Source organism: Polyodon spathula, chromosome 25, assembly GCF_017654505.1.
Source record: "Polyodon spathula isolate WHYD16114869_AA chromosome 25, ASM1765450v1, whole genome shotgun sequence".
Classification (NCBI taxonomy): domain Eukaryota; kingdom Metazoa; phylum Chordata; class Actinopteri; order Acipenseriformes; family Polyodontidae; genus Polyodon; species Polyodon spathula.
In genome coordinates this window covers 4,680,669-4,703,848 of record NC_054558.1, presented here as the reverse complement: position 1 = coordinate 4,703,848, position 23,180 = coordinate 4,680,669, and the positions used below count along the sequence as shown (strand labels likewise).

General features: G+C 43.9%; 1 protein-coding gene across 6 annotated transcripts; it reads right to left on the bottom strand.

Moving 5' to 3' along the window:
* Nucleotides 1-2,199: 2,199 nt before the first annotated feature.
* LOC121300022 (monocarboxylate transporter 5-like) lies at nucleotides 2,200-21,567 on the bottom strand. Of its 6 annotated transcripts, XM_041228359.1 has the most exons (14): nucleotides 21,380-21,564; nucleotides 20,997-21,083; nucleotides 20,454-20,519; nucleotides 18,624-18,779; nucleotides 18,345-18,499; nucleotides 13,333-13,451; nucleotides 12,475-12,586; nucleotides 11,615-11,747; nucleotides 11,189-11,332; nucleotides 10,467-10,628; nucleotides 8,965-9,591; nucleotides 5,830-6,041; nucleotides 4,274-4,367; nucleotides 2,200-2,756 (listed from the first exon to the last, which is right to left on the bottom strand). In XM_041228359.1, the coding sequence occupies exons 6-14, from the start codon at nucleotides 13,335-13,337 to the stop codon at nucleotides 2,545-2,547; spliced, it is 1,701 nt and encodes a 566-aa protein (XP_041084293.1). In that variant the 5' UTR covers nucleotides 13,338-13,451; nucleotides 18,345-18,499; nucleotides 18,624-18,779; nucleotides 20,454-20,519; nucleotides 20,997-21,083; nucleotides 21,380-21,564; the 3' UTR covers nucleotides 2,200-2,544. The 6 variants fall into 6 exon arrangements, with proteins under 6 accessions (XP_041084293.1, XP_041084292.1, XP_041084289.1 ...); XM_041228358.1 differs by lacking the exon at nucleotides 18,345-18,499; XM_041228355.1 differs by lacking the exons at nucleotides 13,333-13,451; nucleotides 18,345-18,499 and having other exon boundaries at nucleotides 21,380-21,565.
* Nucleotides 21,568-23,180: the final 1,613 nt, after the last annotated feature.

The following is a 23,180-nucleotide window of genomic DNA, read 5'->3' as shown; positions in this document are numbered from 1 at the left end:
TGTTTCCTTGGCATTCCTTTAATTTCCAGCGCTGTGAACGCCAGGTTAGACCAAAATCACCCCGGGGACCATTCCAGACAGGAAATCCACGCTTTTTGGAACACAATAATGGCAAAATTAACAAATAACAGCCAGCCCTGTATCCAGGACCATCTCCAGTAGAGTGACCACATTGAAACCCTGTATTCAGGACCATCTCCAGTAGAGTGACCACATTGAAACCCTGTATTCAGGACCATCTCCAGTAGAGTGACCACATTGAAACCCTGTATTCAAGACCATCTCCAGTAGAGTGACCACATTGAAACCCTGTATTCAGGACCATCTCCAGTAGAGTGACCACATTGAAACCCTGTATTCAGGACCATCTCCAGTAGAGTGACCACATTGAAACCCTGTATTCAAGACCATCTCCAGTAGAGTGACCACATTGAACAAGTCCTGTGTTTACTTCCCAAGACTCCTGGATAAAAAAAAAATAATACAAAACACCCCTTGTAGACAAATGGCAATTTCAGTTGGTTACCTAAGTGGCAGATCAAATTAGGGCTGACTGTTTATCTAGTGAACATTATTAACATTTGAAAAAAAAAAAAGTTCCACACTGTAACTGGTTAATATTCATAGGCGTGTTACCCATTTCAATAATCTCATACACATTAGAGAACAGTTTGTTTTTGCAATATTATAGAATGCACAAGTTACATTGTAAGGGAGCCTGTGTTTGAATCAAAACATTGGAGGTATTTATAGGCGTTTGACGGCATGACAACTACTTGTTATTGTTTATATTCAAATCCATGGTTTATTCTTACATGATGTAATGGTGTTCTGTATGTGACATCACTTTTCCATATATCTTTAAATCTATATTAATTCTAATTAACATTATTTTATATAAACTTATATTTATATTATCATGCAATGCTGGCTCTGAGGATCAGCCTTGATATGGTCTCCCCAGCGCATCAGCATGCACAACTTATATAATAATGGCCAGAAGATTGTGATTGAGTATGGCTGTCTCTTAAAAAGTTGTTACAGTTCACCAGTAGAGGGCAGATCAAACTAAGGGATGACTTGGTCTGCAACTTACAAAACTATTACTACACTGGCCTTCATAGGCTGCAAACATGCAGCTGGAGGTACTTTATTTGTGTTTTTTTTTACATAAACTCACAACACAAAAGTAGACCCAAAACATTCTAAAATAAGCCAGCAACTGCACGTTTGAAACGGCACCCAGCAATTTACAGCTTCAGCTGTAGTCGACGCTACAGAGGGCTTGTCCGCCAATGGCTTTCCAGTCCATGGCGCAGCTCCAACAAAATGTTCTGTGCACAATCATTACAAATCCTATACTAGAATAACACCCCCATCTAGAGTTAATGCAAAATAGATATCAAGTGCAAATATTAGTGATTGCTGGGAAAGGGGTGGGTCCTCTCGTCCATCCCCCGCGGGTCTATGTAGTGCGAGACCACAGTGTATTCTAACACATTTAGGAATATCCTGTAATCATTCGGAGACGTGTATATACTGTCGTTAGTACCAGACTTCCAGTATAACAAAATATATAACCATGAAATATATCTTGCAAAGAATCATTGGTAAGAATTATACAGTTGTTGGTCTCTTACACACACACACAGTAGTAGTATGTGTGAGTGTATATACCATTACTACATCATCACTGCCACCCTTCTGCTGGACCAAAGATCATTTGATTCTTGGATTTTGAAAGGGAATTATCAATTTGCATTTGCAAAGTAAAAAATAGGGTATTCGAATGCTGAAAGCAGAGTTCAGACCCAAGTTCAAGAAACACGTCTAGTTAGAGATTCTTGTTTCTGTGGTAATTCCTACCCATTCTATAAACCAGTCTCCTTTCCCTTCCCATAATAAGCTCCAGTTCCAAATGTGCGCTGCGCTGCTTCTGCAGCAAAACATACCCCTCGTCCCAAGAAGAAACTATAGAAACAGCAAGGAATATCAGCCAATCACATGTTCAAATGATCAGTGCATCAGAGTGTGTTGATGGTGAATCTTGTGTTAGTGCTGTACAACTTTGAGCATTTCAGACATAGATATACAATCCACATGCTGATGCTGAAAATGCTTCATAAAATCACCCCCCCGGCTTTCATTAAGGCACTTTGTAACCCTATACCAATGTCACTGTCACAGCGTGTAGCACTGAAACGCTAATGAGTTTGAGCACAACTCATTCAGAGCAAACTAGAAGCAAGTTGCCCTTGAGCCCAAAACACAAACATTAGCGTTTAAAAATAAAAATAAAAGTGTGCATTTGGCTCAAACTTGGATTATAGCAAACAATGACAGATTGTCAAGATGTTCTTCTTGCATTACAAATTCTTGAAGAACGTAGCGATGGCTCTCGAATGCAGCGCGGGTGAAAGAAAGACCGCTTTTAGTTGGCCTAATCGTTGCACCAAATCCCTTGGTTTAGGCCAGTTCCCACTGGGTCTATTCGGCAGGTCACTCTCTCCCTTGGTTCTCCAAAGAGTTCAGTCTCTCGGTTTGCTAGGGCCGTGCCAGTCCATTGTGCGCAGCCTCTGAGACGAAACTGCCGTTAGTCTTGCAGTCTGTTTCCCTGGCCACAGCCTCCGTTTCTCTCTTGGCTTTCCACCTCCGTGCCAGTGGCTCAAAGAAGAGGGAGATGGAGGAGAGAAGGTAGCAGGCACCCGCCAGGTAGAAGGAACAGTCATAGGTCTGTGTGTAATCATACAGCCAGCCTGAAACAGAACACAAACCACAGGCTTTAAAAAAAAAAACGTAGTACAGCATTCCATGTTAGAATGGGAAATGTCACGTTTTTTAATGTGTCAGGTTTTCGTTAAGTATATCCAGAACTACAAAGCGGTGTGTAATTCAATATGTTAACGTAACATTATTCAGCAGGTTTCATTTGACTTTACCTTGCAAAATGAGTTAATTACATTAAGGTCCAAGCATGCACACACAAATAGATTTGTCAGCCCATATGGTATTCTGAGCACATGATGACTCGACAGGGGAAAATGTTGAAGAAATGTGCTCCTGTAGACATGCTATTTTTAAAACAGCAAGAAAAAAAAAACCCTCTAAATTAAGTTACATCTGAAACGTTTCATTGATTCCCAGATAAGGTGCTGGGGTGGAACTCAAATCTGCACATGGATCGGTCTCTGCCAGTTGCAAACAAATAAGGTCCCCTGGGCGCAGTGTGTTAAAACACATGCAGCAGAACAATTGAAACCTTAACAGCTTACTGTATTGCAAGAAGGAATGACATTTTTACCTGTGCATTATCATAACTGCTACAGCTACGGTCAAAGGTTTTGCATCACCCTATAGAATTAACTCATTTTGCTTCATAAAGTCGAATGAAACCTGCTGGATAATGTGATGTTAACATATTGAATTACGCTCCGCTTTGTAGTTCTCTGCTTTTGGCCATAGCTGTAGAGGGGTCCGGATGCCTACAGATGGCTTCATGCTAGAGGCAGAGCTATTATTGACGTAGACCCCCATCATGGCTGTGTTTTATTAGCTCTGAGCCTGTGGCACAGTAACAGATCCTCAGTGCAAGCTCTTTACAAGCTGGGAATCTGCTCCTTTAACAAGCCCTGCAGGAAAGCAGAGAGGCTTTGATTTTCAATCTTCTCTCATATGAACACAGCATCGAAACACATCCATAGTTATTTCCAGGAAGCGTTCAGCATGCTGGCTTGGATTGTATCCACATTTGGCATGTACGCAGGCAGATGGGGAGTATGAAATTCCTGCAGGTCAAATATAGGTTGTTGACATGGTCAATTTATATTACATTACATATTCAATTAAAGACGTTTAATAACAGCTACAGCCAAATGTTTTGCATCACCTACAGTTTTAGGGTTGAGACATTAAAAAAAAAATTTAAAAACTTTATGAATTTAGCTCTTTTGTTTAACATCATGTAATCAGACATTAAAAAATGATACAGCAAAAGTCTACCGAACAGTAGAAATAGTACAGTATTTTTTATTTTACGGTTTCATTTGACTTTATGCAGCAAGATGATGTAATTCTAGGGGGTGAAAGTGTTGGCCAGAGCTGTAGTTCTAGTGGTACACTTTCTTGAAGTGCTTTTAGTTTAGCCCCGAGTGTTCATTAGATATGGACGAGTTACATGCTGTACACAGACAGACTGAAGAGCAAAGTATTTTAGGGGAGGAGATGGAAACCTAACTCCGCTACCACGACCCCAGGGTCACGGAGCTCCACTCACCTGCAGTGGGGGGTCCTGTGAGACAGCCGAGCCCCACAAAGAACATGGAGAACCCCATCGAGCTGGCAATCCGGTGCACCCCAACCAGGTCCACCTGCACGGAGCACAAACACGCACCCTGCTGGTCACACCACCACTCTGCAGCAGCACCCTCAATTATTTTGGTATGTATCACTTTCACTTTGTAGAGCTGATGTTTTCTATTTTCAACTAAGATGCGCATATTAAGTTAAAAGGTGTCTTTCATTACTATCTGTTATTTTCCTATGACTGACATGCTTCCATGTCAAGTGCTTTCTGTCATGTAACCTCTTGAAGCTGACTAGAAGTGTAGCATTGAAGTCTCTGCAATGAGCAATCAAATAAAAATCCAATTCACCTTCACAGGAAAGAGCACCTGCTTCCTACAGGAAAATGTGAGCCTATCGACTCAATCCAGTTGACTGGAAATGAATCTTCAGCTCAAAGCAGTTTACACTATGCGGAGTGTGTCAGGGTCAGGCTCACTATATCCTATTGACAATGACTCACGAATAGGCTTTCACTGTTTGATGCCGTTATTTCTTTTTTTACAATGCTCTTAACTTTTGTTCTTCAAAACAGGACCCAGTGTGTTTCGTTAGCTGTTGCTGAATTATCCAGAGGCTTTGATTGATGCTTTATCTGCTCTCTCCTGCCCTTTGAAGTGAAAGCCTGCTTTTGTCAGCACGAACAGCCTGTCCTGCAGAGAACATGTTCCTATACAAACAAATCCAGATACGAGGATCTGCTGAGCAGGTGCGTGACACAAGGCAGATATAAAAGTGGGTGGGACCAGAGTTTCTAGGGTTGGAAAGCAACGCCCTGTCAGCTGAGCTGCAGCAGCCAGCCTCCGTCAGTGGAGTGATCAGACAAGTCCTTATACAACTCCACTGGAGGAGCACAGGGCTAAAGAGACAGGGAGTTTATAGTGGGACACTGAGACGGCTTTAGTGACATATGAAACATCAAGACCGCCCCACGTCTGGACTGCATGTTCAGACAGCTGAGCTTCCAACAGCGAGACTCTGTTCCCTTCACAGAGTCCTGTTACAGGGCCCTGACAGAGATACCCAACACACACACCCAAAGACACAAATATTCACAATTACAGATATAGACAGCTAGAGAGCCATACATAGATCCGCTGATATGCGAATGGAATTTTTTTTGCAGAAAGATAGAAATAGGCAAGGAGAGAGCCGGTTCACCCTTGCAGCCTCCTGACATGACGTTGTTACTGCCTGACAGGAACTGCTTATGAACAAGCTGTACTTGAAGCTGCTTCACTTTCTATTTAAAACAAATAAATAAACAGACCGATCAAATACGTGACACTGCAGATTCATGAAGAAGTGCGATCCGGGAGAAACGAACAATCTCACTTTGTTCCAAATTGTTTAGCTCGACCAAATCACACCTCCAACCAGTCATAATGTCATTTATCAGCTGTTAAACCTGGAGTCCAGGTTGAATATCACAAATAAACGGTAGTCTAACCGCAGGTCACAGTGGGTTAATAGCCAGGCAGAGCTCACCAGGACTGGAAGCAGCAGGGCCATGTAGCCCCCACAGAAGATGGCGTAGAAGACAGCGTAGACCATGAGCTGGCTGTAGCTGGTTGCCAGTGGCGACAGCAGGTTGACCAGGCCGCAGAGGATAAGGTAGGCCTTGTGGTAATGGTACTTGTGGACCACGTTCCGATCGGTCATCCATCCGGACACAAGCTGGGAGACGGTCTCGGTGATACCTGGAAGAGAGAATTCCACAGTCAACTGCTGAACTTCTCCCAGCCACTCAGGGTGGACTGAAGAGCAGCAGCAGTGGAACGTCTAGCGCAGGGCTTGAAAACCCGCCCTACCCACCAGCTCTGCTCAAGACAGGCCAGAGCAGCATCAGAGGCAATTTGGAGAACTGAGGTTTGAAACCTGCCTGGCTGGATGGATGCTGCACCTTTAAAATAAGAGGCAGCAGTACGGGCCAGAAACACTAGACACAACGGGAGGAATTGAATACACTTTCAAAACCACACTGCTGGAGCCTCTGTGCTCTTCCTCTGAAACTTTCACAGCTGCAGACTGTCTAACTGGAGATGGAGGGTTTATTTGGACTCCCCACATCACTAAAATAAAATGGTTCAACACAGAGCTGGGTTATGAGGTATTAGGGATCCACTGATATTAAAATAGACTGCGCTAGTTAATTACTAAAATTGTATTAGCCACAGGTATTTTGTCCTTCAAAACCCTAATGTGATGTTTATGTCCAACTTGAATAGGTTTGGTATTTACTCCATTGTAGAGATCCAGAGAGGAATGGATTTGCTATTTACTTGCCAAGCTGAATCTGGGTCCTCTGCTCTCTTTTGCCTTTAACTAAAACGGTCCAAGTAAATGTTACAGACTCGACTGTGCTGTTGCAATGCCAGAGAGACAGGGCCAGTGGAGAGAACTCTGGGTTTTCGGTAATGCAGATGGGCTTCCACACTGCAGCTTCAGGCAACCCTTCACTTAGTCCACTCCCAGTAGGATTGTTTCCAATAGGATAGAGTGTCAGGGAAGTGAATGTGTCGGACCCTGGCACCGACAGTGGAGCTGCTTAGCTAGCTGCTGATCCAGTGCAGTTTGCACCTTAACCCAGTTATGGTACTGAAGGAATTGAGAGCCTGCTGTTCTCACAGTGTTAGAATACATTTGAGAGCGACTCAAGCATCACGAGAAGTGACCATTTGGATCCAACCTGATCAGTGAAACCCTGTTTCCTGCACCTCATTGCAAAAAATAAATAAGTTAGCATCCTTGTATTAGTGGGACACATACGTGGCTTAAAGGGTTAATTGGGCTGGCGGAGAGGAGAAGCAAGGGTTCCACTGAATTGATCTCACTAATACTGCCTCCTGTTAATTCAGTGAAGACAATGCAATTCAAGTTGAGAGTGGTGCAAGAGGGGCAGTGTTTGAACTGCATGGGTTTATAGACAGTCCTGTATGGTTTGACTGCTGTATGTGCCTTGCTTAGTTCAGCTTTGACTGGACTTTGCGTAGTAGGCAATTAAAAAAAGCAGCAGGGTCATTATATAAAGTTCTACAGGTTTTTCCCACCTCATTCTGAGTCTACTGGCAATGCTGCTTCTCTCTATATTCCCAGTCAGTTTACTAACCTCCAGACTCCCTGTGCCCGTGTGAGCAGAGGCGCTCCGAAGCGGTTGCCTAGCAACCGTGGAAGGGAGTCAGCAGTGCCCAAAGCTATAGACTGTTTACAAACCTCTCTGCCTGGCAGCGAGGGCTGAAAGCAGCCCTTTGAGTCAGAGAGCGAGCTGGTGGGAGCGCGGAGCCCCCTGCTTACTGAAACGCTCTCTCTTGCACACAGACAGCTCATTGTGAACACCTCCCAGCCCTGGGCTCACCAGCTTCTCAGGATAGCCACCCTCCCCCTCCTAGCCTGTGCTGTATGACAGGACCCCACAGGGCTGGCCCTTTCATGCCAGTTGGATGGCACTTGCCTTTAAACTCTGTCAGCAGAGCTGGCAATGGGCACATTGCACTGGGCAGCTGTGCATGAAATATTAACCACCTCACATGCTTGGGCACAGTTTTGTCTCCCGTCTCCATAGCGGCAATCTTCAACAATGGATTAGTGCTGCATGTAGAAACATTATGGGAACAGCAAAGCAAAGTGCACCAATGCCCATCTTTTGTTCCCCATGTGGAACAGTCTCATCTAGCACTTACAGATTCATTCAAAGGTTTATTCAAAAACAAGCAAGCGCTTTTCTTTTCTTTAAATGTCAGGCCTGCACTATAGTAATTATTATCAGTATCGCTTGTTTCACATTTAGCATTTTTGTTTTGAACATTTTTCCTGTTGCTTCCACTGCCCAGCTCGTAGACTGGGGGCCACTGCAGCACTGTAAAACCATGGCAAGGCAAGGCACAATGATGCCTGGTATAAGCAATTGCAGAAGCCAGTGGCATTGATCGAAGCCAATCTCGACCCACAGAGCTGTTTCTAACTTGGAACTACGCTACACTGCTGCAGGCATGCAGAGACTCAGAAATTCATGCATTTTATTGACAAGAACAGGCTGTTGGATTTAATTGAAATGTTATACAGCGGAGAGTGTCCTCAGGGATGTCACATGTGTACTTGGCTATATCTTGAGAAGAGCTTGCCCGATTGAGAGGGTAACCGATACGGGCATTCTTCTGGACAGGTTGTTTATGGTGCCCTGCCCGCCTAAATAAATGTGAATAGCTATTATACCACGCAGAAAGGTTCCGACAAGGTGCCAACATCTCAGCGTTTTCAACGAACCTCCCTGTAAAAACTAGTTACAAGATTACTATACAATCATTAAAAGACAGTTCCTGGATTGAACCAACCTAGGATCCCCTTGCTGTCAGAAGCACTTTACAACAATGAATCGCAGTTCATTTGAATAGGCAAGCAACGCATCTACCTTACTGCGGCTCATCAACACAGAGCTTAAAGCAGGGAGAGAGACACTGGCTGGGAGATTGTGTTGAGTTGAAAGAGGCTATCTATGCGTAGCGGCTCTCCAAAACCAAAACCAACACACTTGCGACTTAAAGTCTACTGGTACGGCTCTTTGGCACAGTGGTAAAGGCTTTTCCGTTAGGCGAGTGGTAAGGAACTCCTTTCCACTTCACTCACCCGCCACCGAGATGATGAAGGAGGCGTCCATGGGGTCAATATCGAGAGTCTCAGCCCTGGCAGAGAGATGGAAGTAGGGGATGAAGTAGGCAAGCTGGCTAAACACCACAGACCAGGTGTAGATGCAGAAGAAGGGGTCCTTCAGCAGGGAGAAGTCTAAGATCTTGCTAGCTTGCGTAGGATGCTGTGGGTTTGCGTTCCCAGCCAGGAATCCATTGGCATTCTGCCCCAGGAACACCTGGCTCTCTTCTGAAGCGAGGTCTCTCTTTTCAGCCTTGCAATTGTTATTGCTGACGTTCTCGTCCTGCCCAGGGCTGCCACTCGGGCTCAGCACTGGGGTCCGGGGGAGTTCGGGGTCCCCAGGCTTTTCCGTGGCAGGGACGACCCAGCTGGTCCCCGAGGTGGTACTGTGGGAGGCGCTGCCATTCTTTACAACGCCGCCCCTGTTGAGGCAGTTCTGAAAGTGGACCTGATCTTTGACCAGTCCCTTGTATTCACTGGGAATGTCTTTCTGAATAGACGGGGGAGGTGGGCTCCAGGGTTCACTCCCCTTGAGATTGATTGGCCGCAGCAGCATCGCCGTGGCAACTAGGTTGAGCATGAGAGCACTCAGGATCAGCAAAGCTCCTGAAAATAACAATAAAAAAAATAAAAAAATACAATAGTTATTCGCCAGATCAGTGGAAAAGACAGCAGAAATCTTAAATATAATGCCCTTTGCCCATATTTGAACAGTCGGATTAAGCCCACGCTATAATATGCGTTTTAGAATAAAATACTTAACAGGCTTAGTTCCAGCAAAATGGGTTATATGGAACCTGAATTTATTTAAATTTGGCATGGCCTCAATCTGAACAACACATTGGAAAGCTGGGCCTCTTACTGAAGCAATATCAGCGTATGAAACAGTGCAGAGAAGCACACGAGAAGGAATTCAGCCCTGGAAAGCAGGACCGTAACCATGCTTTTGCTATTCTTGAATGAATCAGGTTGATGACAGGGATGTCAAGCCACCCGAGCCCTGATCAATACTGAATCGCAGCAGACAGCAATGCGATCGATTCCATAGCTAGTCCCACCCAGGACATTGTCTTCCTCGGGGCAGGGCAATTTGTTTTTCTGTGAACTTGGCTCTGCCTCAAACCCCACAGGCGCTGTTGAAATAAGGCTCTGTTTGTCAGCTTGTGGTGGATCCTGAAGATCCTTTAGCACCATTTCAGTACAAGTCCACCTCAGTTCATGAGGGTTAGAACTAGACCCACCCTCTTTTTCTGTACTATTTGCAACTGCCTTTTAGCTACAGATTGTTTATCCAATTGAAACGAGACAGTTGCATCAAACAGTGATGTCACTGCGCTATATGGGGGTACGTCCTCATCACCAGGCAGTGACATCATTGTGTGGTACAACTCATTTTCGTGATACTGACACCTGACTGGTATTGAAGGCTACATCTTGGAATCAGCTTGGGCAGTTTCACTGTGGCACGCTTTGCCCCTTACCTTGCCAACCGTACTGCTCCAAAAGCAGCTGGGTGAACGGTGCCAGGGCAAAGGTCAGGCCCATTCCAGAGCGGCCGATAGCATAGGCCGTCGCCAGCCTCTTTTTGAAGTACCGCGCCGTCATGACAGAGGAGGCCTGATACAAGAAAGAGAAGCCGATGCCTGAGGGATAAACAAAGGGAGGGGCGACAGGGTAAGCATGAAAGAGTCATCCTTGCAGCAAATATTTCCAAATGATTTGCTTAAAGGAGTCCTGTCTGTCTTGTTTATTACAGCGCTACGGTCGTGCCTTTTTAAAGATGTCAAAACCAAACTACAGAAAGCTTCATGTCAGAGCTGACCTACACTGCAATTCTGACAAGCTGTTCCAATGCGATACCCGTTCCTCCTGTTCTTTACCACCCTCACTCAGCATGCTTCACTGACCTGGGTGCTCTTCCTCAGAAATAAGGCTTTTGTTTTTCATGCTAGGTCTGTAACCTCAGTAAATGCAGACTACTTGCTGGTTTCACAGCCTTGGGCTGCTTTACCTAAAATAACATCAGTTGGTCTGAGGTTAGCGATAACGGGGAACTGTGAAACCAGCCTAAAAAGGTTATCATGTCCAGTAGTAGAAGACAGTATAAGGATAGTTTCATATGCTAAGATTGGAAAACCCAGTTTTGCTATGCGGACCGTTCTCTTCAGCAGAAAACTGAACTGGCTTCCGTTACCATACTTACCTACTATAACCCCCATGCTGACGCAGAGGAACACAATGCTGGTAGCCAGGAGGCTCAGGAGGAAACCGGTACTGACCAGGAGAGCCCCCACGATTGAGGCCCAGCGGTACCCCAGCTTCCCACAAGCCACCGAGGCAAGAGGTCCTGAAGAGGAGCAAGAACAGAGTCATCATTGTGGGGACCACAGAGGAAGAGCGATACTAGAGCAGGCTTGGTCATGGAGCAGGGAATGCTGGGACAGTACTAGAGCAGGCTTGGTCATGGAGCAGGGAACGCTGGGACAGTAGCAGGAGTGTGCAGCTGAAATGAGAGCGAAGGGATTGCCACCAGCATGGGAAACACAGTCCTTTGCACTTGAAGACGGCTCCATGTTTCAGTTCAGTGAACCAGCAGGTGGGGTTGAAGACGGTCTGGTGATTGACTCACCGGCGGAGAGGCGCAGGCAGGACATGATGGAGCCGACCCAGCTGATCTGCTCGGAGGAGCCCCCGAACGCGTCCTGGAAAGCCACGAAGAAGATCCCAAAGGTCTTCAGACTGCCCATCACCAGGACATTGACCTGCAGAGCAGCAAACCACCTCGAATGACATGGAGCAGGCAAGACGGGCTCCCACACAGCCGTCACAGACTCAACAACAAGATAGAGAGAGAGAGAGAGAGGGCAAGGGGGGCTCCCACACAGCCAGCACCTTGTCTGTCTGGAAGGGGTAAGACCAGGGCACAGCCAGTGGTTCCTGTTTAAAGGGTTTTTTTTCTGTCATGTTACCTAATTTATGTATTATTGTTTTAAAAGAGCCAATTCTACATTAAACTACAAAGCCTAAATGAACCACAGCCATAAATGCACACTGTATAACAGGTAGTCATAATGGATTAAATGAAGTTTGGTATTCATTAAACTTTTCTAGACTGGAATAGCTTTCTTTAACAGCAGAACAACTTCGTGAATATGAAACTTTATTTTTGTCATCAAAAAAAAAAAAAAATCTTTAAAAAACTCAGGTTAAAGTTTTTTGAATAGGGCTCACAGTATTTATTAGGGAAGTATAGCGCACCTGGACTATAGCCTTTACAACCAGGACCTCCAGCTGTCTGGCCTGGACCCTGGAAACTGATCTGAATCTCTGGAGCTGCTGGCTACACTCATCCTAGTGTTAGCAGGTTAGAGGGTGTACAGGTGTGCTGTGCAAAAAACATGTTTTAAAATCATGAGTTCCCAGCCCTGCCTCAGTGTGTAACTAGCTTGACCCTGTCCTTCCACGACCCCACGGTAGAAGCAAACTTACCAGAAAGCAGTGCACCACGATCATCCAGCCCCAGCCTCCATCCGGGGGGTCCACATAGCGAAGCACCTTCATCTTCGTCTCACACAAAACCATCTTGTTCTGCTTCCCTTCGCTACGGCAAACCAAGCAAGGCACAATGAGAACCCAGTGAGCTTCGAACACACAGCACAGGACATCACCGTGACTGTGCCTTACAAACCCAGTCACCCCTACAGGACATCACCGTGACAGTGCCTTACAAACCCAGTTACCCCCTTCTGCGATGCTCTCTGTCTTACTGGTTTAATCTCTTTTTAAAAGCAGCCTTGTTACATGTTTTCAAAACAGCAACGAGTCGGGATTACTGGTGGATTTCCCATCGCAACAATGTCATTCTTTCTCAGGGTACGTGCATTGTACAGAGACAGGCTTGGTCTGTGCAGACGCAAGGAGAACACCCTGCTGTACTGAGGGAACTCACACCTTGTTCTTTATCTAGTGTCATTTGTATATAGTGCTGTTTGTAGAACAGAGCTGCCAAATAACCACTCATATTGGCTAAAGGCTTCTATTCAAATATACACAGTGTTTTCAATACTAAGTTCCTGCTTGCTAGTGCTCCCCTTTCAAGTACTAACGAAGCTAATCAATTTAGCAATGAATTTAGGGGCTTAAGCCTCTGAGTTTAGTTTATAAGTGAATCCATTTTCTATATCATATCAATTAACTTGATTGTTATTTTTTAAATACAGATTACATCAATATTAATATTATTTGCTCCTAAAATGCTTAAACAAAAGACATTAATAGAGCAACGTTGCAATTGCTACTGTCGTCCACCAGAGAGGTGCCTCTCCCGTATTAAGTGTCCCGACTCACCTCATGCCAAGTCTTATAACCCCAAACGAACCCGGTGTTTATTAGTGTGTTTGCCAGGAACATGGAGTGAGACTTGCGTGCTAGTCCGGTCACTGCTTTAACCGCTGGCAATGCTCAACCTATAAAGTGATGATCAAAACACATTTCTGTACACAAGCTAGAAGTTATATATTACACTTTTTTTTTTTTTTTTTTTATGTTTTTTGAATGATCAAAGTCTAAACCAGAATGCGAGGACACAATCCACCCTGGTAACTCTTTTAGCTTATATTTCAGAGACTTGAGGCAACATGTTCACTCGATCAATTCATTTGCTATCAAACATATAATGCAGCATGCAGAAGATGCATCTCCCCGTGTCTCCGATGGGGGGGGGGGGGCTAGTTGAGAGCAATCAGCTGACAGGTGCTTCTATATTGACCAATGTTTTATGAGCAGCAGATTCAATGTGATATGGGCTATTCTAAAGGACAGCACACAGTGACACAAAAGCCACAATTTGAGACTAAAATGCTGTTGGCTTGCCTTAAAAGCATAAGATGCAACAAAGGAGACCACTCAGCCAATGTTCTCCTGGTTCATTAAGGACACTAATTATTCAGTGTCAAGACACATGGCCTGCTGGAAAGCTGCCTGTATTGGATTGCCGCTATTTAACTTGATGGCTTTTATACCTAGTATAGCGTTGTCTGCATTGAAATGGTCTGTAATATCCCCGTTATTCTGTATTGAAATTGCCGGCACACCCAATACCAAGCGCTCCCTATTATCTGTATTCAATGTGCCGACTCCGAAAATAAACACAGACTTAAACAGACAACATAGGAGTAATTGCAAAGATAACCACTTCAGATGATATCTGGGTAGCCTAGGGGCATTTTCATATTGTAACATTCCATTGGACCCCCGCGTGCTGGTAAACACGGCCGTGCCAGCGTGCCAGTGTGAGGGATGTGTTCCAAACCCACTGCGGTGCCATCGCCGGCAGTGTCGGGGTACGGCACTGCTACCCCAAGACTACACATGTTTTCTGCAAGAGTCCTTATGGAAATGAAGCAGCATTTATGTTCCTTTCACACGAGTGGGTTTAAGCTGCAATATCGAGGCCCTGTAACCTTGGGCCTTGATGTCCCTAAAACAATGTGTCCGTAATCTGCTCCTCCATAGTTTCAATGCATTTACTCAAAGCGGCATTTAACCAAGCGACTGCCTTAAAGAGAGCCTTTAAGAGAGAAGATTGTCCATTACTGCCGCGTTAATCAGCTCGTTAAAACGAAACATGACATCATCCAAAATAATGACTTTAACGAGAGCAACATGACCTTGTGTGCACCCGGGACTGTGCTACGGCAAAGTTAAAGATTATCGGTGCTCAGTTTAAATTTAACTATATCTGTGTCTTATTTCTTGGCATTTCAAACCATGTCTGCTAAATCCATACAACAGGTTGGACGTGCATAAAATTAGTCAAAAGGTGGCAGCTTCGTTAATCGTACATTTCTATCATTTATTGGTATAGTTTAGATTAGGGTTACAAATCATTCTCTCAAACGGCAGTTTTGGAAATTATTTTTCCTAAAAGAATTAAGCTGCATTACCATTAAAGCCTTTCATGACAGCAAACCTTTAACAGAAGAGTAAAATACGGGAGAAAATCTGCCCCTGGAGTTGACTGGGAGAAGTGTCCAAAAAAACAGGAGAGTCCCTGGCAAATATGGGAGAGTGGACAGGTCTGCATTAATGAATAGTCTTCCTAAAATTAACAAGTGGTTTTCCCATAAAATCCACAGCATCTTTTACCGACGCATCTTTTCAGCACGCATGCCCTTACCCCCACAACTCTGTTAACACGACGGAAGGAAGTGTCATTTACATTTCGTTTGCATTGCTAGGCACAGCAGAGACACAGTGCATCTGTTCGATTCTTGCAAGGTGTGTTAAATGCAAGCTTTGTTACACTGTAGCGAATATGCATTAGTGATGCACTACAGAAATATTCTGCAGTACAGTCAGTATGCCAAAAATAAATATTTAATTATGCTTTTAGGACAATGAACACAGTGAAGAAATCGATCACTTCTAAGTGTCTCTGTTGCTGTTTGGGAGCGGTTCCCTACAGAGAGGACATTCCTCTTGCTGGCTTCCACACCCAGACTGGTTATGATGACACAGAGGTTTTAAATGAAAAATATTGTTTTAAAAACACACACACCCTACACACACGCACATGAAGGGACGCTAGTCTAGATGTTGCTAGAAAATGTAGAATGAAATCTGTTGCTTCTATATTGCTGCTTCAGATTTTGTATTAGTAGTATTTACCATTACCCTCTGAATTTGGTAATTTTGGCTTGAATGTTTTGTTTTATGTGTGTAAATAAAACTAAATTGTAAACAGAGAAGTTGAAATGTGATTATTGCTGTAGTTAATTTTGTTATTTTCAACAGACTTTCTAATTTTGCCAGGTGAGGTTTGTTTGCTTTTTTCTCTACAGATCAGTAGCTGTAACTGCAATGTTCAAACGCCACAACATGTGGGACTCACTTTGTGCATTACTGTTAAGCTCTATCAAATGAAAGCCTTTGAGACAAAACGGCAAGTGAAAACACATGAGACTATAATGCCAACACAACACTGTGTTTAAAACTGTTTATAATAACAACCCCCCCCCTCCCCCAGGATTATAATGTTTTAATAAGTGTATTTCCCATCATCCTGCTGCTCACATATGTAACTGAGCTGGATTGAGCAGTGAGCAGGAGGATGATGGGAAATGTAGTTCTGAGAGGTCCATGTGGGTACATGGGGAGCCATCTTGAGGCAGGGAATGCAATTTAACTTTAAAAAAGTGGTCAAAAATAAATAAATAAAAAACACACCTTACACAAACAGTTGTAGCAACACATGGGAACATGTAACACAATAAAATAAAAAAGGTCCTTATGCACCCTTTAACTTTCACTGTGAATGAAGAGGCTTGCAAACTAGCATTATGAGGTTGCTAAAGAATAAAAAAAAACAATTAAACAGGTCTACTGGCGCCAGAATTTAATGTTGCTGGTACCCCAGAATTGCAGCCCTGAGCGTTGTGTGCATGTAACAAACACACTAAATCTCTCAGCAGTCCGGGTGAGTGTGGGGACCCCTAAAGGGTGGGGGCCCCAGGTGGCTGCTTCACATTAAGGCCGGCCCTGCACACACATTATACAAAGTATAATGTATCAATACGAGAAGACCGCGGCCAGCGACGCTCCCTGCCAGGTTTTATTTGACGCTGCTGACACTTGCTTGACTCTGACTGTACACTTCCAGCACGTCTCCAGAAGCTGTACCAGATACCCTTCTCTTGTTCAGACTTGTCCCACTCTCTACCTTCCCTGTGCAGCAACTGCATCCTGGCTGGCTTGTTTCTTCTCCTGCCACGTCTAGGATGCCATCCCCGATCCGTTTTGACTGGAGTGGATTTCTATACAGCCAGAGCTGGCTGCCAGTTAGGCAGAAGCTGTTAAGTGGATTAGGAGGGAATGAATCAGGGCTCTGTTTTGCTGCAGCTCTGCAGAGTACATGTGCTTTTCACAGGGGGGTGGGGCGCTTTGAAGAAGGCTGGATGGGGTTGAGGAGGGGGCAGGGAGAGAACACAAGTGTTCCCCTCTCATTTAATGAATACCAGCTTGATACTGAACGTTCCTGGAGCTGCAGTGGAGTATAGATTGTATACGCCCCCTTACCCCAAACATGCTCTCCTGCCTCCCCCTGAAAAACAAGCATGCTGGGACACTGGCTTATGCGATCTGGAATACTTGTAGTTTTAAGTTGCTGTTGTTGATTTTTCTAAATTATTTTTCCTAAACAAACTACATTCATGACCTTCATCCGGTTGTATCTTTAGAAAACTAGCAACCAAAACCCCAAAAAAGTTACCAAGCCAGAAATGAACAACTTGGGTCTTTGGAAGTAGTGTTAATGATTTTATTTGTTTTAGAAAGAGTTCTCCTTCTAGATCTGAAGTCAGTTCGGGCTGCCCCTGGCTGCTGCTGCTGCTGCTGCTGCTTGTTGGAAAGAGTTAAACGTTATGAGGTCAGTTCAACTCTTTATCCCAGCCCTTATAGTGAAGTCTCTGCTGTTGAACATTCCAGTCCTTTGGTATGTAATGAATGTGTGTGCTACCTTTCTTAATGGCTCAGCAACAACACCAAGCCGAACTGAATAGCACCCAAAGCACACAGCCAAAGCTACACTGGAGTGGCTAAGGAACAAAGAGGTAAATGTCTTTGGAGTGGCCCAGTCAGAGCCCCGACTTAAATCCAATCGAAAATTTGTGGCATGACTTGAAGATTGCTGTCCATCAACGCTCCCCAAGGAACTTGACAGAGCTTGAACAGTTTTGTAAAGAAGAATGGTCAAATATTGTCAAATCTAGGTGTGCAAAGTTGGTAGAGACCTATCCCAACAGACTCACAGCTGTAATTGCTGCCAAAGCTACTTCCACCAAGTATTAACTCCGGGGTGGGGGGGGGGACTTATCCAATTATGATCTTTCAGTTTTGTATTTAATATATAATTTTTTTCTCAATAAAATTTTTTTTTCCCTTAACAGTGTGTAGATAAGTGGAAAAAAATCCTCATTTAAATGCATGAAACTCTGAGCCACTGACACAACAAAATGTGAAAAAAAAGTTGAAGGGGGTCAAGACTTTCTATAGAATTCCCCCAGAAGTGTCAGTTTAAGTATGTGGAAAACTACAAAACAGTGTGTAATTCAGCATGTTAACGTAACGTTATTCAGCAGGTTGTATTCGACTTTACGAAGCAAAATGATTTCATTCTATAGGGTCGTGCACAACTTTTGGCCATAGCTGTATATTAGACTTCTGTTTAAAACATAAATTCAGGACGGTTCAAACTGTAATAAGTATAATTCACACACAAAACCTGTGACAAATGTCATGATTCATCAACTTTCTCTTTTTTTTTCATTGAAATTACTTTAAAAATAGTTAATAAAAGTTACCCTGATAACTTTGTTTTTCCTTGGTATGTTTTGGAAGCTGATAAACAATGCTGTCATTCTCCCTGTAGTATCCCCCAGTGGACATGCGTGTTCTGCCTGTCCTCAGCCCCACACGACGACAGAGATCAGGCACAGCCCGTTCTCTTTAGACAAACCTGCGAGGAACCCGAGCAGAGGGGAACCTGTTTCAACAGGCAATCTGAACGAAAACACAACAGTGCGGCAGCTAGCACCTTCCACACACTGCAATACACAGGAGAGCGTCTTTAAAAGACCTACCTGTTGTGGTCCTTCAGGAACATGGTGCGGCGTTGCAGTGGATCTGGAAACTGGACCTGCTTCAGAGTTTCTTTTCTTTGTATCCTCTGAGTCAGAGGCGATGTGGAGACAGCTCTGATCAGCTTTATGACTGCGGCCCCCTGGGATATCTGAAAACTAAAGACCAGCAGTGCAGGAGCAGGGTTACAGTGCGCTGCTGGAGGACTCAGCCAAGTGAATGAACATCAATATGAAAATGGGACTTCAGAGGGAATTTTAAAGGAGGAGATTAGTTTAAAAGCTTGCAGGCTTGCACTTGTTGGGTTGTTTGGGGCTGGAGCTTTAATTGGTTCAGCACAAAGTGATGGACTGGAAGGGTCGTCTCTACAGCCAGCCCTGGCGTCTGGGAGTCAGTACAGGTAGAGCACTGAACTAGCGGAGGAGAGCGGAGTGCTACACTGTCACTGTCAAAATCAAAGCCCTGGCTTCCGTCTCTGCCCCAGAAAACCTGGTGAATTAGCAATCAGCTCATTTACAAGGACCCATGGAACAAAAAAAACTAGAGCAAGTTTATGCTGTAGTACAGTCTCCGCTGAGCCGAACCACTGAGACCAGTTCACATTAGTCACGGAGACCCATCTGTACCCGACTGAAGATGCCTGGTCTTTAGTGGGATGTTTTTGATACTTGTATGCCATCAATAAATCTGCAGTAGACGTTGTTTTCTATAGTTCAGTATGACATTGAAGTTTGCTGTGGGCATGCATTACATCAGTGTAGCTCTGTTTGGATTATAGGGCAGACTGGACAATATCGGCTCGGATTAGTGAGATGTGATTTACAGGTCCCCCCCCCAAGTCAGGGGCAGGCAGTTCTGCGACGACACCCCCCCCCCCCCACCCCACCTCCTTCAAGGTACATAATTGTAATTGTAATTAAAGGATTGAACACTGGGAAGTCTCTAGTTGGCCCAGGCTGATTTTTATTTTGAATGCTGTGCTTGTTATCTTTCCACCTTTAACCGCTGTCCAATATCTGCACCTTTTAACCTTCGCTCCCACACCCACTCCCACTCCCTTCCCATGTCCTGCGATCTGCAGTGCCAAAGTGGTTGCCATATTATTGTAAGGGCCCTGTGTGGTGAGGTTGGATCCCTGGCAGGATTTTATTAAGCTGAGTTGGAATTAATAATTTGGAATTCGGGAAGACATTCCGATTTCCACTCCCCTTTGAAGGTGTAATGAATGAATCTTGAGCTGAGTAATGTAGAAAGTAATGCACCCTGTTAGCTGCAATGTGAGCCCAGACGGAACAGTCTTTTCAGATAACTCAGACTGGAAATGATCCCGTTAACCCTCTGTGCAAGGCAGTCTTTTTCCACTAGGAACCCCATTTAGCTCAAGGTAATTAATGCCGCTGTAAAAAGGAGCAGAACGTTGGAACCCACGTGAGTTCCAGGGATACACCCGGCGGATTCTTGCAAAGCAGCAAGCGTGTCCCGCTACAGTAAATCTCACTGACCACCCACGCAGCTGCATCAAGTAAGGGATGAAAAAACCCTTGGGCAGGTTCACGCTAGACTCTGCCCTGAGACCCAGTCAGCGACCTGAATAAGAGTCACCACGAGCATGTTGTCATCAGACAACCAGAAAGGAAAGTTTCTGCATCGTCACTTACACTTATAAAACACGATATTCCTGTTAGTGTTAAAACAGTCCCTTTAACTTCACCACATTGTGCCACCCTGTCGTAACCCTTTCTATAACTCCACCGCTGGTCGTGTGAATTATTTTCAATTAGTAGATTTGTCTATTTTTTTATGGAAAGAGAGAAGGGGAAAAAAAAACTTACCAAAAAGTTTGTACCGCGCATGAGCCTCCTCTTGTCCGCTGGCCCAGTTCTCCTGAAACAACTGCGCTGCGTAAAAAACACAAAGACGCGATCATTACAAACACGATCAGCTGAGTCACTCCAACCCAGGCGAGGATCTCACACAGCCATTAGACAGGTGAGAATGAAGCAACCACGCACAGCTGCACTCCATTTATACGAGACTTTCCAAAAAACAAAAAAACCTTCGGAAAGCGGTAACTGGCGCGCAGTTCGCCTCCGCACCGCAGTGTTGAATGGCAGGGAGCCGCATTGCGAGCTGCTGCAATAATCAGACACTGTTAGCATTGATGGTCAACCATCTGTTTTAAAAGTGCATAATATTGTTTTGTACACTGCGCTATGGGATCCCCGTCCTTTTCAGTTTTGCCACAACTCTGTGCTGTGCGTTCAATAGACTTTGACGATCCTTTTTTACGCTGTTTGCATAAAATAATTAAACATTCCATGACTTGACAGAAGTGAAATTGAATTCAGCGACCAGATAATAAGTAAAACACATACGTGCACTCAGTCAAGTCGGCTTAATTCCTCCATATGCCGGGTTCCTGCAAGTAAACTCCATCATTCACAACCAGACAGGGCGAGCTGCTGCAAAACAATGTTGTTGCGCTGTATAAACAAGACTTCAACTACGTATTCCTATTGCTTTATTCAGGTTTTAAATAGACTGACATTATTCTAGTATTGCGTCATAATAATAATAATAATAATAATAATAATAATAATAATAATATATTTAATCAATAAATGAATGTATAGTCAAATACTTGCCATTGCAAACGGGTAAAGCCCATCCACCTTTCAATGGACATGCAGGAGACGAGTACCTTAACAAATCGTATATTCTTTTTTTTACAAAACCCAAATATAATTAAAAAACGCACCTATCTACTGTATCTGTACATATTTTAAATGTGGTTGTGCTGCAAACCTCTCTCTCTCTCAAGTTGCAAAGCGGTGCTGGAGAGCTTGGGATAAGTGTCCGCATCGTAGCCCGTGTATGTTTTTTTAAGTAGTGGTGGAGATGCGGAACTCTCTTTCCTGACTGGGTGGTTAAGTTGTTGGTTTCCTAAACATTTACTCAGGAACTCCATAAATGCAGGTCAGCTTGACAGCCAGGTTTGTCACGTGACAGCGACATTTGCATAAATCTGAGAGCAAAAAAGAAACCCCGTGTCAGTAACCCCGATTCCAAGTGCAGTTTATCTACAGTGGTATAAATGTACCATTCATGGCTTCGTGAACGCATGCTGAGGGCAACGTAGTAGATACATGGAAAAAATATATTCTGCAAAGTTTTACAGATAATTTACACGGAGTTTGTTAGTTTTATTATTATTATTATTATTATTATTATTATTATTATTATTATTATTATTATTATTATTATTATTATTATTATTATTATTATTATTATTATTATTATGGCAAATGTTAAGTGCTTATTACGACTAATGTTTGCCAAAAACGGTTTTGTTTATTCATTTATTCATCAATTTTTGTTCAAACAGTTAACCTGACACTCCAATGAATGGGCAGAATTGAGGTAGCTGCTATACAATGAATGGGCAGAGTTGAGGTAGCTGCTATACAATGAATGGGCAGAGTTGAGGTAGCTAGTATACAATGAATGGGCAGAGTTGAGGTAGCTAGTATACAATGAATGGGCAGAGTTGAGGTAGCTAGTATACAATGAATGGGCAGAGTTGAGGTAGCTAGTATACAATGAATGGGCAGAGTTGAGGTAGCTAGTATACAATGAATGGGCAGAGTTGAGGTAGCTAGTATACAATGAATGGGCAGAGTTGAGGTAGCTAGTATACAATGAATGGGCAGAGTTGAGGTAGCTAGTATACAATGAATGGGCAGAGTTGAGGTAGCTAGTATACAATGAATGGGCAGAGTTGAGGTAGCTAGTATACAATGAATGGGCAGAGTTGAGGTAGCTAGTATACAATGAATGGGCAGAGTTGAGGTAGCTAGTATACAATGAATGGGCAGAGTTGAGGTAGCTAGTATACAATGAATGGGCAGAGTTGAGGTAGCTAGTATACAATGAATGGGCAGAGTTGAGGTAGCTAGTATACAATGAATGGGCAGAGTTGAGGTAGCTAGTATACAATGAATGGGCAGAGTTGAGGTAGCTAGTATACAATGAATGGGCAGAGTTGAGGTAGCTAGTATACAATGAATGGGCAGAGTTGAGGTAGCTAGTATACAATGAATGGGCAGAGTTGAGGTAGCTAGTATACAATGAATGGGCAGAGTTGAGGTAGCTAGTATACAATGAATGGGCAGAGTTGAGGTAGCTAGTATACAATGAATGGGCAGAGTTGAGGTAGCTAGTATACAATGAATGGGCAGAGTTGAGGTAGCTAGTATACAATGAATGGGCAGAGTTGAGGTAGCTAGTATACAATGAATGGGCAGAGTTGAGGTAGCTAGTATACAATGAATGGGCAGAGTTGAGGTAGCTAGTATACAATGAATGGGCAGAGTTGAGGTAGCTAGTATACAATGAATGGGCAGAGTTGAGGTAGCTAGTATACAATGAATGGGCAGAGTTGAGGTAGCTAGTATACAATGAATGGGCAGAGTTGAGGTAGCTAGTATACAATGAATGGGCAGAGTTGAGGTAGCTAGTATACAATGAATGGGCAGAGTTGAGGTAGCTAGTATACAATG